We start from the raw sequence: 16868 nt of genomic DNA, 5'->3' as shown, positions 1-16868 counted from the left end.
CTTCCAGGCAACAGCCTTCTTATTTGGGCTGAAGAAGTCTTGGCTCCTGAAGCGCAGGGACAACAAAGCAGAACCCCCACTTGGTACAGGTTTAGTCTTCTTGTGCATAAGCTGGAATGTAGCCTGGTGTGGCAGAAAGGATGCCAACCTGGACGCCAGAAGACATGGCCTCCCAACAGAGCTAGGACACCAAATGGCTATGTTAACATTAAGAACAGACCTCACTTCTGGGAGCTGCAGCTTCCTTATTTGGTATGGGGCCAGCAGCAGCTCTCCATACAGGTGTTAAAGGATATAAGAAAAGAGCTAAAACATTCTGCTACCTGAAGCACTCCCCTGATGTGAGATACTGAAAAGATACTGAAAACAGGGTAACCTCTGACAAACCAGTTGCTGTCTGGGGTGGTGTTCCATAAGCTGTAAAATGGGACATACTCTTGGCCTCACTTTGCTGTTATAATGATTAAATGTAATCATGCACATAAGGGCTTATAAAACACTGGCTTGCCCCCCCCCAAAAAAATGCTTACTATGTTCACAATTATTTTTCTTGCTGTTTACTAGAACCATGCATATATTTTTAGGTGTAAACACCAGAATTTCTTTCATAAGCCTTGTCTTCAAACTGACTCAGCACTGTACCCAACTATTTAATTTACATCCAATGATGTAAATAAATGAGTGAAAGCTCTAGTACATGCCTAGGCCAATCAGCACAAAGGAGAAAAGCTCTGATTTCAACACAGGTCTATTAGCTTTACTCTGTTTCATGTTTAGCTGCTCAAGCCACTATTCTAAAACCAAAGAGCTTTTTCAAAAACCTGTCAGTGAGGAGAGGAAAAAGAGGCACCAACCATCCTCTGCTGTACCCAGACTGAGCATCTCAGCACACCAGGGATAAGCAGCTCTCTCTCTCTCTCTCCTCCAGTTGAATTTTTGCTTTGTTTTGATTTTTAAATAATACTGTGTATTCCTCAAATTTCCTATTTGGACTAGACATTGCTATGGCAATGTTGTGTTTCAAAACAAAACAAAACACGTCATCACTCCCAAGGGCTTCCAGATGAAAAAAGCAAATCAATCAGTAAAAACCCATCATGGTTCTGGAAAAAAAATAACTTGAAGCACATGTTCATGAACTAATGTATCACCGGAATCCTTTTCAACATGTGAAATTCTGAAAATGTAAAAAAGGACAGTTCTGTAGAATAGTTCCAGTAAGAAAAAAGTGCTGAATGGGGCGCCTGGCTGGTTCAGTCAGTAGAGCCTGTGACTCTTGATCTCAGTCAGGGCTGTGAGTTCAAGCCCCACAATGGGTGTAGAGATGACTTAAAAATAAAATCGAAAAGAAAAGAAGAAAGAAAGAAAGAGGGAGAAAGAAAAGAAAAGAGAAAAAAGTGATGAAAATTAAGGAACTTGGGTTTCTCTCGAACAGTAATTTTGAAGCACAATTCATTGATAGTTTTGGGTCTCAAACACAGGGCAAATCTAAAGCACACACGAAGCTTTTCCAGACACTGCTTCTCCACTTTAATCACCCCCAGGTACTAAAGTTATAGCCATAAAAAGGGCTACTACCCACCAAAGGCCCTACACTTTTTAAATGCTAAGGAAACCAGTTCCAAAGGGCAAATGGAGCCTCCTCAAGAGACAGGAAGGGGCTTACTGAGCCCGCGAGAGCTGCAGAGCCGCAGGCTTCCCCACAGAAACTGCCTCCAAGAACCAGGCTGGTGAGAACAACACAAGTTTTGGGAAAATCCAGAACTGAGAGCTCATTTCGAATGTCCTCAGGTTAAAATACCTGCTGGTAAAGGGCCCGCTGCAATCTGCACAAAGTGGAAAGAACATGAAGCCTAAGAATGACCAAGGGATTCACTCTTCTCACCAATGACAATACCACTTCCATTTGTATTTAGAGGCAAAAACTAATTAGGAAAATCTGTCATAGAAGAAACGATGTGCAAAATGGGGAGTTTACTTCTGTTGACTTCTAGTGTAAGACTGATTTGGGAGAAGGGAAAAGTGTGCCTTTGAACTACTAGCCGGAAATGGGTAACACAAACACGCTGTTTCCAAGATCTTTCCCTCTCCCAGATTCTGGAAGAAACGATGACTGCAGCTCACAGTTTGAATCAGCCATTTCTTAGATTTGTGTTTGATTACTCCCTGCAGATAAGGAACAATGGTGAGTCAGTATCAATCACTAAACTTAACTTGGCTACTCTTCCTATTATTTAAAACAGTAATGTTTTCCTGGAGCTAAACTTTTTCCAAGTCAAATACTTAGTAGTCACAATCTTTAAAACTCTCTATGAGAGGGGCGCCTGGGTAGCTCAGTGGGTTAAGCCTCTGCCTTCAGCTCAGGTCATGATCCCAGGGTCCTGGGATCAAGCCCCGCATCGGGCTCTCTGCTCAGCGGGGAGCCTGCTTCCCTTCCTCTCTCTCTGCCTGCCTCTCTGCCTACTTGTGATCTCTGTCTGTCAAATAAATAAATAAAATCTTTTAAAAAAAAAAACAAAACTCTCTATGAAAAGGTATTGTTGGAGAACAGAACTCACAATATAAGAAGTCTGGAAAACCTAGAAGCAGATTATAAATTCTGGGAGGAGGATTTATATAATTGCTTTCTGCCAGTGCAAGACACTGCTTCAAAAGGTAATAAATTAAAGGTAAACTAAACCAATATAATTTACTTTTAGACCACTTAAAGAAGTCATCTATATATATTTTTAAAGATTTTGTTTATTTATTTGACAGAGAGAGAGAGAGAGAGCGATCACAGGCAGGCAGAGAGAGAGGAGGAAGCAGGCTCCTTGCTGAGCAGAGAGCCCCATGTGGGGCTCGATACCAGGATCCTGAGATCATGACCTAGAGCCGAAGGCAGAGAGGCTTGACCCACTGAGCCACCCAGGCATCCAAGAAGTCATCTGTATTAATGATAAGATGTGAAACACACACACACACACACACACACACACACACACAATGGGGTATTATTCAGCCATCAAAAATGAAACCTTGCCATTTGCAATGATATGGATAGAACTAGAGGGTATTATGCTAAGCGAATTAAGTCAATCAGAGAAAGACTATCATCATTCAATCTCACTGATCTGAGGAATTTGAGAAGCAGGCAAAGGATCACAGGGGAAGAGAGGAAAAAATGAAACAAGACAAAACCAGAGAGGCAGACAAACCATAAGAGACTCTATAAGAGACTCTTAAATCTCAGGAAACAAACTGCAGGTTGCTGGAGTAGAGAGAGTGGGAGGGATGGGGTGACTGGGGAGGGTATGTGCTATGGTGAGTGCTGTGAATTGTGTAAGACTGATGAATTATAGACCTGTATCCCTGAGGCAAATAATACATCATAATAATAATACATCAAAACAAAAAAAAATTGTTTTACTTAGAAAATCTTAGTCTACTATATAGTGCTATCTGCTGTTCTTATAACAAGAAATACAACTAATTTTTTTTTTCAAATTAAAAAAAGTCATCTGTAAAAGATGAAGGAATATACCATCAGCATAAACCTACAATCAAAAGGACATTGCTGTCACTTAATCAATGCTTGCCAAATTAACAAATCAATGCTTAAATGCTTAGGACTTAATGGAATTAAAACTATAAATACAAAAAGCTTTCAAAATAAATGTAGGGGCGCCTGGGTGGCACAGGGTTGAGCGTCCAAATTGATTTCGGCTAGCATTATCATCTCAGAGTTGTGTGATGGAGCCCTTGCAACAGAACATGTGCTGGGCATGGAGACTACTTAAGATTCTCTTCCTCTGCCCCTCCTCGCTCCACAACCCTCAGTCCACCCCTGCCTGCGTACATGTTCTTTCTTAACAAACAAAACAAAACAAAACAAAAAAACCTTAATTCTTTTACAGTTCATTTGGCAAAGTGGTTCTATTGTATTTTTTAAACTGAGTATTTGCTAAAGATATTCTTACTTCTATGAACCCACTACAGGTATACTGAAAAAATACTAAACGTTTTATATGTATAGTTTCCTTCCTGTTGTTATTGTTACTATTACTTTACCTGTAAGGCAGAGGAGGTTGAGGGTATGTAAGCGGCCTGCATGCGCTCCAAATCCCCCATCTTGGGATTCTTCTCCTACTAGAATGAGGCCTCGTTATGCTACCTACTATTTGTAGCTCCTGGATTACTACCCAGGCTAGTAGTAGCCTAGGCTTGGGAAAATACTGAAAGCATTTCTCCTTTTTAAAAAAAGGTATTGGGATGCCTGGCTGACTCCAATCAGTAAAGTGGGTGTCATGAGTTTAAGCCCCACAGTAGAGGTGGAGATTACTTTAAAAATAATCATTGTCATAATAAAATTATATATAATAAAACAATATATAATAATAAACTAAAAATAAAACTGAAAGTGTTGTGTTTGAAACAGATTATCATACAGTGTACTTTCAAGAGGGCAAAGAGGAAAATGAGGTATTGAGAAGGTATAGTAGGAGAAAAGCAGCTATTTCTTTAAAATTTCACTTCAACTGTTAAGTTATAAAAGCTTCTTGTAATTGCCCCAATAATAGTAACAAATGATTTGGGGGATATTAAATAATTAAAATATCAGTGCCATACTTAAGGGCTTAAAAAAAACAAACTAGGAGGATTTATCTCAAAGCATTGTTCAATTTACAAAATGTTCACTCTGGCAATACCAACAAAAGGGAATATTAGAAGATTCCAGAAGGATGGTGGCATCAGCAACAAGCACAGTTTTGGGATCTTCTCAAGTCTCTCCATAAGAACACAGAGCAAACAGATTAACAAAACAAAAACCTAAAACTAGGTGATAACCCCCAAACGCAGTGGAAGGAAGAAAACTACCAATAGCCGTATGACCTGTGTATTACGGGTCTCTGTGGAAACATCATGGGGCAGCAATGGGGTGCTTCACAAACCTGAGAGTAACAGGCCAACGTGAGAGAAGCAGGGGCCACTGGGAAGGGTTTTACCTTACCCAAAAGCAGGCGAGGACAGGAACCTGAAATAGAAAGGTCTGAAGGGGCGGAGCAGTCCAGACCTCAGTCTAGACCCCATACTCTAGAAATGAACCACTGAAAGGGCTCCTTTATGAGACAGGGTCCACAATGAGGAGAAATTCCAAGGAATGGAATCAAATCTGAGAAGGACAGAAATAAGAAGGACAAAGGAATGAGGAAGACCAAATAAAAGCAGGCCAAGAAATCTCAGAAAGCAAGTCACCATACTGCTGAACACTGTCTAAAAGAGACACAAGGGGGAGCTCTGTAAAGTTAGGTTGGCTATATGAACTGAGCCACCTAACCACTGAACGCATGTAAAAAATCAGGAAAAAAAGCCATGGTCCCCCAAATTACTACAAGAAACAAAGAGAACAAGGCATAGAATATTGTCCTATAGACAACTGAAGAATGCTCAGAAGGTGTCCTCAACTAGTGAAAAACAATCACTACTTCAAAACAAAATAAAGTCAGAACTTGAAAAACTCAAAAGGAGGCAAAAGTTTTTTGAAATTAGATACAAAAGAAAAATCACTTTAGAAGTGAAGACTAACCAAGAAAGAACACATTATCAAAAACTTAATAATGCCCCCAAAGAAATAAAAGGTAAAAGCAGAAAAAAGATTAAAGTTCTGAAGCTAATATAACAAACACAGTATGTCAACTATATTTCAATTAATTTTTTTTTGGGGGGGGGTGCCTGGTGGCTCAGTCGGTTGAGAGTCTGCCTTTGGCTCAGGTCATGATCTCAGGGTCCTGGGATGGAGCCCTGCATCGGCCTCCCCGCTCAGCGGGGTGTCTGCTTCTCTCTGTCACTCTCCCTCTATGCGCACGCTCTGTCTCTCTCTCAAACAGGTAATAAGTAAAATCTTTTTTTAAAATTTTTTTAAATTTTTAATTAAAAAAATAAAATAAATGAACACAAAAAAAAGTTGGGAGAGAAACTGACCAATACTGAAGATAATAAAGAAGACAAAGCATATGGATTAACAGGAGGAGCCCCTAAAGAAGAAAACCAAGGCAAAAAAATAGAGCAAATATGAAGGACTATAATTGAGAAAACATTCTGGGAAGGAGAAAAAAGTCCTGAAACCCTATACTGAAAGAACATACCATCAACTTAGGAATTCCAAGTCAGAATAACAATATTCTAGCAAGATTACTGTATTCTAAGAAAAAAAAAAATCTTATGAACATCTAGGCAAAAAGAATATATGGTTTATAAAAGAGAGAGAACTATATTATCTGAAATTTTTTTTTTTACAGGAATACTTTATGCCAAAAGAAAATGGAATAATGGAATGGAAAATGGAATAATCTAAAGATATGAGGAAAAACTATGAGCTGAGGATTTTATATTCAGAAAAACTCACCTCCAAAACTAAAGGTCCCTGAGGAGGGGTGCCTGGGTGGCTCAGTGGGTTAAAGCCTCTGCTTTCGGCTCAGGTTATGATCTCAGGGTCCTGGGATCGATCCCCACATCAGGCTCTCTGCTCAGCAGGGAGCCTGCTTCCTCCTCTCTCTCTCTGCCTGCCTCTCTGACTACTTATGATCTCTGTCAAATAAATAAATAAAATCTTTTATTAATTAATTAATTTAAAAAAAAAATGAAGGTCCCTGAGGAGCTACTATCTACATAGAAGGACTTAAAAAGTACTGTTTCCATGAGCTTTTTCAATTTGATTCCATTCTTTGCAGTCTCTCCTCAGTGTGGGGCCTGTCCCAGAAAGAAGTACTCTCTGGTTGGGTTCTAGCATCCTGGGGTCTAGAATCCACCAGGGAAGATGCTTCAGATGATCTAAATGACTAGAGAGAGGTGGACATAAGTAAAAAGTTGTGGCTTTATGAAACTATTTTTAGTAATCATTAACTGGTGGTTGTAACAGTATTTTTGCTGAGTCCATCATATCTATAATACGATAAAGCATACAAGACAGATCAGGGCTCTCTAATTCACCCTCTGAGTTTTTGAGAACCCAGATTCTCAGTGTGGAAGAAGAGATAAAGATCCAATATTCAAGAGGTTAGGTTAAAACTAGATAGTCCATGGAGTGCCTGGGTGGGTGAGTGGGTTAAGTGACTGTCTTCGGCTCAGGTCATGATCTCAGGGTCCTGGGATCAAGCCCCTCGTTGGGCTCTCTGCTCAGCGGGGAGCCTGCTTTCCCCCTCTCTCTGCCTGCCTCTCTGCCTACTTGTGATCTCTCTCTCAAATAAATAAAATCTTTAAAACAAAACAAAACTAGATAGTCCAGAATTTGAACAGGGAATATTAAGATGAAGTCACAACGTATTTTATCCTTGAAACTGTGTGTGTGTGTGTGTGTGTGTGTGTGTGTGTGTGTGTGTATTCCCCCCAACCCGCCCCATTTACTGCGAAGTCTTAAGAAGAAAAAAAAAAAAAAAGATCACCAACGGGGCACCTGGGTGGTTCAGTTGGTTAAGCGTGGGTTTTGGCTCAGGTCATGATTTCAGAGTCCCTGCACTGGGCTCCCTGGTTGGTAGGGAGTGTGCTTTTCCCTTTCCTTCTGCCCCCTCCCCCTACTCGTGCTTTCTCTCACTCTGGCTTGCTCACTCTCTCAAATAAATAAAATCTTTAAAAACAAATGATCACATGGTAACAATGAGCATTCCCAGCATCCAGACTGATCTAGAAATTCCATTTCTCCATTAAAAGAAGCCAGAGCTTCTGGGAGAAATGGCTGATATTAAGTGTGGGTGAAGAGATGTCCAAGATGAGCCCGAATACCTTCACATACCAAACAGCAAGGAAGCTACCGAAAACAAATAGGGTTTGTCAAAAGAACTAAGGGAAACTTGAAGTTCCCACTAACAAAGACTGGATGACCTGAGCTTTGAGGTAAGAATCGTAATGAATTGGGGCGCCTGGGTGGCTCAGTGGGTTAAGCCGCTGCCTTCGGTTCAGGTCATGGTCTCAGGTCCTGAGATCGAGTCCTGCATCGGGCTCTCTGCTCGGCAGGGTGCCTGCTTCCTCCTCTCTCTCTGCCTGCCTCTGCCTGCTTGTGATCTCTCTCTGTCAAATAAATAAATAAAATCTTTAAAAAAAAAAAAAAAAAAAGAATCGTAATGAATTAAAACCCACTAAATATGGGGATGCCTGGGTGGCTCAGTTGGTTAAGCAGCTGCCTTCGGCTCAGGTCATGATCCCAGCGTCCTGGGATCGAGTCCCACATCGGGCTCCTTGCTCCGCAGGGAGCCTGCTTCTCCCTCTGACTCTGCCTGCCACTCTGTCTGCCTGTGCTCGCTCTCGCTCACTCTCTCTCTGACAAATAAATAAATAAAATCTTAAAAAAAAAAAAAAAAAAAAACCCACTAAATATGTTCAAATCCATGAACTCAAAATGAAATGGAAGCAGGGGTAGAGGGTGGGGGTGGGGAGAACCTAACAGGTCATCTTCTGAAAAGACAGAGAACCAATTCATTATCTTGAAAACTGGGTAAATAAAAGGAAAGAATCAAACATCTATCCTACTTTCCTATTTGAACAGTACTACTGGGCAATCAAATAGTATATAAGAAGGGGCATCACCTTACAATTTTACCAGCTAAAAACTGAAACAAAATAATAGAATTTAACATTACCATTTTGTGACCCCCTAACGATTTGTGGCATCTGAGTGGTGAGCATAGATAGCTGCACAAATCAAAAAAGAACAAAGACCAGACATCTTGGGATCATCGGCCTCTTGATGGAAGAACATAACACCAGCTACACAGTCTTGCTGAAAGGACCGAACCTGAACCTCATCACACTTCAGGATCCAGCTGCCAATTTGCAGGGAATTCAGAGGACAGAGGAGCATGATGAACTGCACCATTAGTGTGCAATCACCAAAAACTAGATAGCGAAAGGTGCAGGCCTAAGGTCAGGCTTCTTCATTAGATTCATTGTTAAGGACAAGAAAATAATGGAGGAGGAACCTACAAGATATACAAAAGATTTAGAAGACAAATCAAGTTCTTTAAGCCAGCAAAACTAAGCTACACTGTCTAGAAATGCTTGCTGAGGTGATTAAAACCATGAAGAACAGCAAGAAGTATTTAAGAGTGGGAGCAGTGGTTACTTTAGGGAGGGAGGGAGGGGTTATGACAGGGATGCAGCACATGGAAGAGTCTGAGAAGGAGCTGGGTGGGGGTGAGAGGGTATTCATTTCACTGAACTTCCTTCCCTGCTTACATGTTTTAGAACAAAAAAAGGGTGTTTTCTTTTTTTTTTAAAAGATGAATCAGGGGCGCCTGGGTGGCTCAGTGGGTTAAGCCGCTGCCTTCGGCTCGGGTCATGATCTCAGGGTCCTGGGATCGAGTCCCGCATCGGGCTCTCTGCTCAGCGGGGAGCCTGCTTCCCTCTCTCTCTCTCTCTCTGCCTGCCTCTCCATCTACTTGTGATCTCTCTCTGTCAAATTAAATAAAATCTTTAAAAAAAAAAAAAAAAAAAAAAATAAAAGATGAATCAAACCCGCTTCTTAAGAGAAGTCTCAATTTAAGATTTTGGCATCAGTGGTCTCAATAATGTTCCTTTTCCTTAGTAAAATGTGTCTGCAGTCATGAAAATGATCAATTTAGCAAGGCACACCAAGCAGAACAATTCCTTTTAACAGCAGCATATTTCATTATAATATGACTTGGCTGCCAAAATTATGAGATCACAGGAGGAGTTATCCTCGGCCAAAAATCCATGAGGAAAAATGGGTAAATGTTTAAATGACACAGTTCAGGAATTAATTTGTGTTTATGTACAATAATTTTAATTAATAAAACTTTCCAAACAATGTTTCTAAGTCTGGCTCAGGCGACAGAAAATGAAGAGGGAAATAACAGTAGTGTGGGTCTCCAACTTCTGCACCCGACATGCAGGAGACCACTGCATCTGACAGAGGGAGCACCTTCACTGATTTCTGCCCTTAGTGCATTACTCCCCAGAGGGACTTATGGTAAACATACTTTGGGCTAGGATTATGAATGGATCCAAACCTATAATTACGCTTTAAGGCTAAGAAGAACATAATCAAGAATAAGCAGCTTTAGTTAAAAAGTATCCCAAAACCCAGTCTCACAAATAATCTACTTTTGTAATCTAAATGAGGGAATGTAAAGAACTCAAATGTCTTTCATGTTGTTTGTTTATCTGCAGAAAAAGGACTTTCTTAAGAGGGTCCAACTCGATAGAACACACCTTCTGACGTTAGCTTGGAAAGAAACACTTAACTTATTGCAAAACTTTACTATTCCCCAGTTATCTGTTACATATTCCTTTTTTAATGTATAATCTTCGGCATTTTTTATGTGTAACTTTCCACTGTAATAGGCCATTCATGTTAGCAGTTTTTTCTTTCCTTTTTGGGGAGGGAGCAGGCTCGTGGATCAATGGCATTCACAGAACGCCACAGAAAAGGTGTGACAAACATCAGTAAGCATGTACACACGCACATCCATACAAAAGAAGAAAAACAATACAGTACAATGTCTCTGATATAAGGGCTTACAAGAGGCTTATCTACAGATATGCTTTCATGTCACTCAGGGTATAATCCAGTGGACAATCAGAACTGCTATGACTTTCTCTGCACACATACTCTCTTTGGAAGTGGTGGGTGGGTCTCACTGGCCTGTGTGCCTGCCACACCCTGGGAGCTTACCATCACTGTGCAATCTTCTGAGCCACTGGCAATGACCTGATCGTTATGTGGGCACCAGTCTATGTCGAGCACCGGTCCTGTGTGGCCACATACTGTAGGGTAGGATTTGTCGATTCGACCAGTCTGAAAGGAGAGAGAAACAAATCTCCTAATTAAACACCAACACCAAAGAGTTTGTGTGTTCTCTCAAACCCATTTTTCTTTTGTTACCGCCACCCCAAACTCTCCAATGTCTATATATGATGACATTCACATCAGTCAGTGTCAACTAGTAGGAACTGTCAACCTGCATTTCTAGAAATAGTGACGGCCAAGGATACTCCACCAAATTATAAGAATCCAAATTTCTAGGGGTGCCTTGGTGGCTCAGTGGGTTAAAGCCTCTGCCTTTAGCTCAGGTCATGATCCCATGGTCCTGGGATCAAGCCCCACATCGGGCTCTCTGCTCGGTGGGGAGCGTGCTTCCTCCTCTCTCTCTGCCTGCCTCTCTGTCTACTGTGATCTCTCTCTGTCAAATAAATAAATAAAATCTTTAAAAAAAAAATCCAAATTTCTAGAACCACAGAAGTTTTATTTAATCAATTACATTAATAGAGCAAATGAAAATACAAAATCTTTTCACCAAAATACAATTTGTAAATTACAGATGTGTTTTTACTATTAAAAAAAACCCTTGGTATTATTTAAAATGTTAAATATAACTTTTAATAAAATTAACTAATACCCTTGAATATAATAAATTACCAGTTCTGGAAATGAATGGCATACTGTGAGCACACTAAGTTAGGGTAATAAAAAGAAAAGCTCTAGCTATTGCTCAGGGGCTAACGGACATACTATAATGTCTCAGTCTCTTCACTGTCTTCAATCAACGGAAGAGACAGCCAGATCTAATTAACACCAGCTTGGATCCCACCCATTATCTAGTCCACATCACATTAAGAATACAATTTTCAATGTTGGTAAAGCAGCCATCACAATATGCTCATGTTATTATACATTTGAATCTAGTAAGTCAATCTGGCTTATCGAGCTGATTTTGTGTTAACGAAGACAAATGCTATTGTTAACAACAGATACATAAAAGCTATTTCCTTTTTGAAACAGGTTAATGCCAGTCCATGCAGAGGTCCTATTATGCTCTAAAAGCAGTCATACAAAAAGTAATCACTGCCAAGCAAGACTGAACCTATTTTTTGTTGTTGTTGTTCTCCTCTTACTGCAAGTCATCATAACAGTGAGGTAAGGCTTCTCCGAAATTTTTCAAGATCAAGAAATTCTATGATTTCTCCACTTTGGCTCAACTGTGGAATCTCCAGAGAAGCAGTATGCTAAATGCAAAGAACATAGTATCCAGTCGGACAGATACGGGTTCAACTCCAGGCTCAATTACTTCAACAGCAGACGACCTTAAGCAAGTCATACAATCTCTCTCAGCTTCATCCATCACCTGTGATATGAGTAACAAGAATACCTATCTCCCAAGATTACTGTAGGGACTAGATGAAATAAAGTTTTTTGGCAAACCATAACTTAGTATTACAATTATCTGTGTAAGGTATGCAAAAAATTTAATTTCAGGTGCACCTCAGAGATATTGCCAGGTTCTGGTCCATATCACTGCAATTCAAGTGAGTCAAATGAAATTTTTGATTTCCCAGTGCACATAAAATTTTATTTACACCATACTGTAATCTATGAAGCATGTGATAGCAATAGGTCTAAAAAAAGACAATGTGTAGACCTTAATTAAGAAGTATTTTCTTGCTAAAGAATGTCAACTATCATCAAACCATAACAAACATAACAGTTATGAAAAAGTTTGAAGTATTCCAATAATAACCAAGATGTGAGAAAGACAGACACAAAGTGAGCAAGTGGTGCTGGGAAAATGGCATCAACAGACTTGCTCCACACAGGATTGTCACAGACCTTCAGTTTGTTTAAAAAACAAACAAACAAACAAAACCAGAATCACAGTATGTAAGTGCAGTAAATGAGGTAAGCCTGTATAGTACCTAGAATATAGTAAATACTCAATAAAAAACTACTGCCACTTCTTATTAGTTCTATATATATAATACATATGAACATAATATATTAATTTACTCCACCATTAAGAACTACAAATATGTGTCCCTTATGAACTTCTAGGGGCCAGACGCTGTGCTGAGTACTGGAGATACAAAAGTGAACAGGGCAGCTCCATCCTGGCTAAACGTGGAGTTCGATCAAACCACCAGTGCCAGCGCAGCACGGGACGTGCTCCAGGAGCACAGGCATGGGTGGCAGGACACAGAGAGGGGCATTCAACCAAGCCTGTGGGGGTCACAGTCTGTGGGAAGGTTTTCTACTGAGAAAGAATAATTCTAAACTGAGGTGTGGAGATGGCCCCATCCACAGACCTAAAAGTCTGGGTTTTTCACATGCTCGCATCCCCTTGCAAATTGGATTCAACCCCGTTTGGATCTCCAGAACTGCATCACCAAAAAAGGAATCCTAGAAGAAAATGCCAACCAACACATTATATAGAATGGGGGTGTTTGTTATAAGGAGGGGTCCTCTGGGTCACTGACAGGCAGCAAAGCCTGAGTGGCTGGGAACCAGACGGCCTGGGCTGGCGTCCTGGCTCCATCCTTTGCCCGCTGAGGCCCCAGCCAAATAACTTCATCTTCCAACCTCATTTCCTCATCTGCAAAATGAGACAGTTACAACTCCTTCTGTAAAAGCTTGTGAGAATTAACTGGAGACAAAGTAACAGACTTGGTACTTTCCCAGCACCTGAAAAGCTCCATATGCTTTACCCCAAAAGGAACAACTGCTGGAATCCACTCTATCATATCCCTGATCATGTCGCTCCTTAAAGAAGGAACTGCCAAAGAACACCTTAGCCACGTGGCTTTCCCTCTCTCCCTCCCTGCATCCTCACAGAAGCCCAGCCCTGACGCTACTACCTGCCACCCCTTAGCATTCTACTGCTCATACAGGTCGTAATGGAAATCACAAGTGTCCGTTTTATAATATTATGACATACAGCATACAAAATAATATGAACATTATATAAAATCCACCAGCTAAAAGACGGTGTGTCTCAGATTAGATTAAAATCAGTTATAAGGCATGTTTAAAAAATCATAAACTGCCGGGCGCCTGGGTGGCTCAGTGGGTTGGGCCGCTGCCTTCGGCTCAGGTCATGATCCCGGGGTCCTGGGATCGAGTCCCGCGTCGGGCTCTCTGCTCGGCGGGGAGCCTGCTTCCCTCTCTCTCTGCCTGCCTCTCCATCTACTTGTGATTTCTCTCTGTCAAATAAATAAATAAATAAATAAAATCTTTAAAAAAAAAAAAAAAAAAAAAAAAAAAAAAAAAAAAAAATCATAAACTGCCGAATTAAAAACTAAGAAGGTCACTAAAGGAGGGTAAGGGTATAAAAATATGTGCCATCCAGCCATGCTAGAACAAACTTTAAGGTGCAATGCATTATTAAAGATTACTATCACTACATAACATTTAAACAATTCACTGGGATGCCACAGACACTATGAACTTTAACTTATCTAACTACATAGATTCAAACTAATTACAGCAAAAGCTGAGAGGACTAGGAAGAGAAAATGACAAAGCCATAATGTTAGAAGATGTTAACGAAGACTTACTCTCAGGCAAACAGACAAAAATTAGCATGAATATAGATGACTCTAGCAAGTAACAAGCTTGATCTAATGGACTTATCCAACCTTAGAGCCAACAGTTTAAAATAAACATTTTTTTTCCATGCACACATTAAACATTGCCTTTTTAAAATGACCTATTAGGGGGTGCCTGGGTGGCTCAGTGGGTTAAAGCCTCTGCCTTCAGCTCAGGTCATGATCCCAGGGTCCTGGGATCGAGCCCTGCATCCGGCTCTCTGCTTCGTGGGGAGCCTGCTTCCTCCTCTCTCTCTGCCTGCCTCTCTGCCTACTTGTGATCTCTGTCAAATAAATAAATAAAATATTTTTTTAAAAATAAAACAAAATGACCCATTAGGATACCACAAAGCAAATCTCACGAAATACCAAGGAATCAATATCCTGTAGCCCACTTTTAGAGTACAATGCAATTTAAGTAAAAATTAATAGAAAAATATATAAACACCAAATCCCCAAGGCACCTGAAAAAATTCTAAATTTATTAAATTCTTCACACAGAAAATTATAATGGCCAATAGAAAAAAGTTAAAACTGATCAATAAACACCGGACAATTTGTGGGAAAGAGCTAAAACAGATCTCCTTAATGGAAAATCAGTAGCCTTAAATGCATATATACAAAGTCTGAAAATTAAAGAGAAGTTAGAACATACAAAGAGCACACTCAAAGAATGTAAAATTATGAGAAGAAATTAACAAGAAATAAATAATAAGCCAAACTGATACAACAGGACAGAGTAGAAAAAGAGAGAAAGCACTAATACCAGTAATTTTAAAAAGCATGTAACTTACAAATATGGTCTAAGTTGACATGACATGAAAATACTAGGAGTAATATCTGATAATAAATTTGAAAACATGGGATGCCTGGGTGGCTCAGTTGGTTGAGCAGCTGCCTTCGGCTCAGGTCATGATCCCAGCGTCGTCCTGGGATCGAGTCCCACATCGGGCTCCTTGCTCAGCGGGGAGCCTGCTTCTCCCTCTGCCTCTGCCTGCCATTCTGTCTGCCTGTGCTCACTCTCCCCCCCCGCTCTGATAAATAAATAAAATCTTTAAAAAATAAATAAATAAATAAATTTGAAAACATCAGACGGATAGGCAATCTCCTAGAAAAAAAAAAAAATCAAAAGTTTTTCAATAAATAAAAAACCAGAATAGACCCCAAACGATGAAAGAACCAGGAACAGAAGTCCACATATTACCCACCTCCCCACCAATCATGAACAACAAAAGCTACTAGGCCCAGACGGTTTTACTGGGGGACTTTACCAAACACTCAAGGAAGAGACCTCAGACAAAACTTTCAGAGAACAGACAAGAGGAACACCACTGAACTCCTTACATGAGGAATGTCCACCCTGACACAAAAGACGGTGTAAGAATAAATGGAAGCCAAATGACAAATACATTTGTTGATGCAAACTCAACAACCACAACGACCACCACCTAACCAAATTCTGCAGTGTGGGTTGTTCTCAAAAAACATAAGCAGAATGGAAAGACAAGCTGCAGAAAGAGAAAATATATATATATATGCAACATCCTGACTGGACAAAGTTAACAAATAACCTAACAGAGTAACAGCAAATGGTAAGAGCAAAGAATTCCCAGGGAAGGAAACCTAAACAGCTTATAGATGTAAGAAAAAATACTGCTCTCCCTGGTAATCAGGGAACCACAGATTAAAATGATCAGGTAACACTGTAGACCTATTAAAACTGGCAACAATTTAGACATCTAAATACACGGTTGCCAAGGGATGTCAGGAAAATGGAACTCACAGGAGATTCTCCTGCTGCCTTTTGAGAGCAATCCAGAAACAGGTGGAGGTGAAGATGCCCACCCCTGAGCATTACCACGTGGGACTAGGTGGTCTGTGGGTAAAAAAGGTTCCCAAGTTTTACCAGAAAGGATATTAACTGCAGCATTGCTGGGAATAGTGAAAAAAGCAGAATGCAATTTGCTTTCTTGGTATGGAAATAAATATGACTTACATAAAAGTTTAACACATATAAAATAATAACCTATAGACAGATAGATACACATGTAATGAAAGTACACATCCCAAGTTTGAGGAAATGGTTAACTCTGGTGAAGGAGAAGAGGAGGAAAGAAGAATGGAAATTTAGCTACATCTGTTATACTTTATCGTTTTTCAAAAACAAGAGGTATGAAACAAACAGGGCAAAATATTAACATCTGTTTAATCTTGCTGGGAAGTATGTGAATGTCCTATTACTTTGTTTCCTATTTTTTAAAAAAATAATTAAAATGCAATAGAGTTGAGAAACACACCAATGTACTGTTATCCGGCCCCGAAGAGTGTACTGTTATTAACTTTACATTAAAAAATCTTCACTCCCAAGGTAAAGATGTTTGTCTATCTGCACTGTTTTATCTGAGTCCTTGCACCCTAACACTCTCCCTAGCAAACCAAGTCTGGCATCTTTGATGGCAAAGTATAGTCACTAAACTTTGAACTTCCAAGGACACAAAATAATTTTTTCCAATCTGGGT

General features: G+C 40.1%; 1 protein-coding gene across 2 annotated transcripts in view; it reads right to left on the bottom strand.

Annotated features, from left to right (window-relative positions):
* CORO1C (coronin 1C) overlaps positions 1-16868 on the bottom strand; it is a 75155-nt gene that overhangs the window by 19432 nt on the left and 38855 nt on the right. For both annotated transcript variants that reach the window (XM_059139187.1, XM_059139188.1), the window contains exon 3: positions 10667-10789. In XM_059139187.1, the coding sequence (XP_058995170.1) occupies positions 10667-10789 (123 nt within the window). The remainder of the gene's footprint in view (positions 1-10666; positions 10790-16868) is intronic.

This window comes from Mustela lutreola, chromosome 11 (assembly GCF_030435805.1).
Source record: "Mustela lutreola isolate mMusLut2 chromosome 11, mMusLut2.pri, whole genome shotgun sequence".
Lineage (NCBI taxonomy): Eukaryota > Metazoa > Chordata > Mammalia > Carnivora > Mustelidae > Mustela > Mustela lutreola.
Note: the sequence above shows the minus strand (reverse complement) of the source record. Positions and strands in the feature narration are given on the sequence as shown.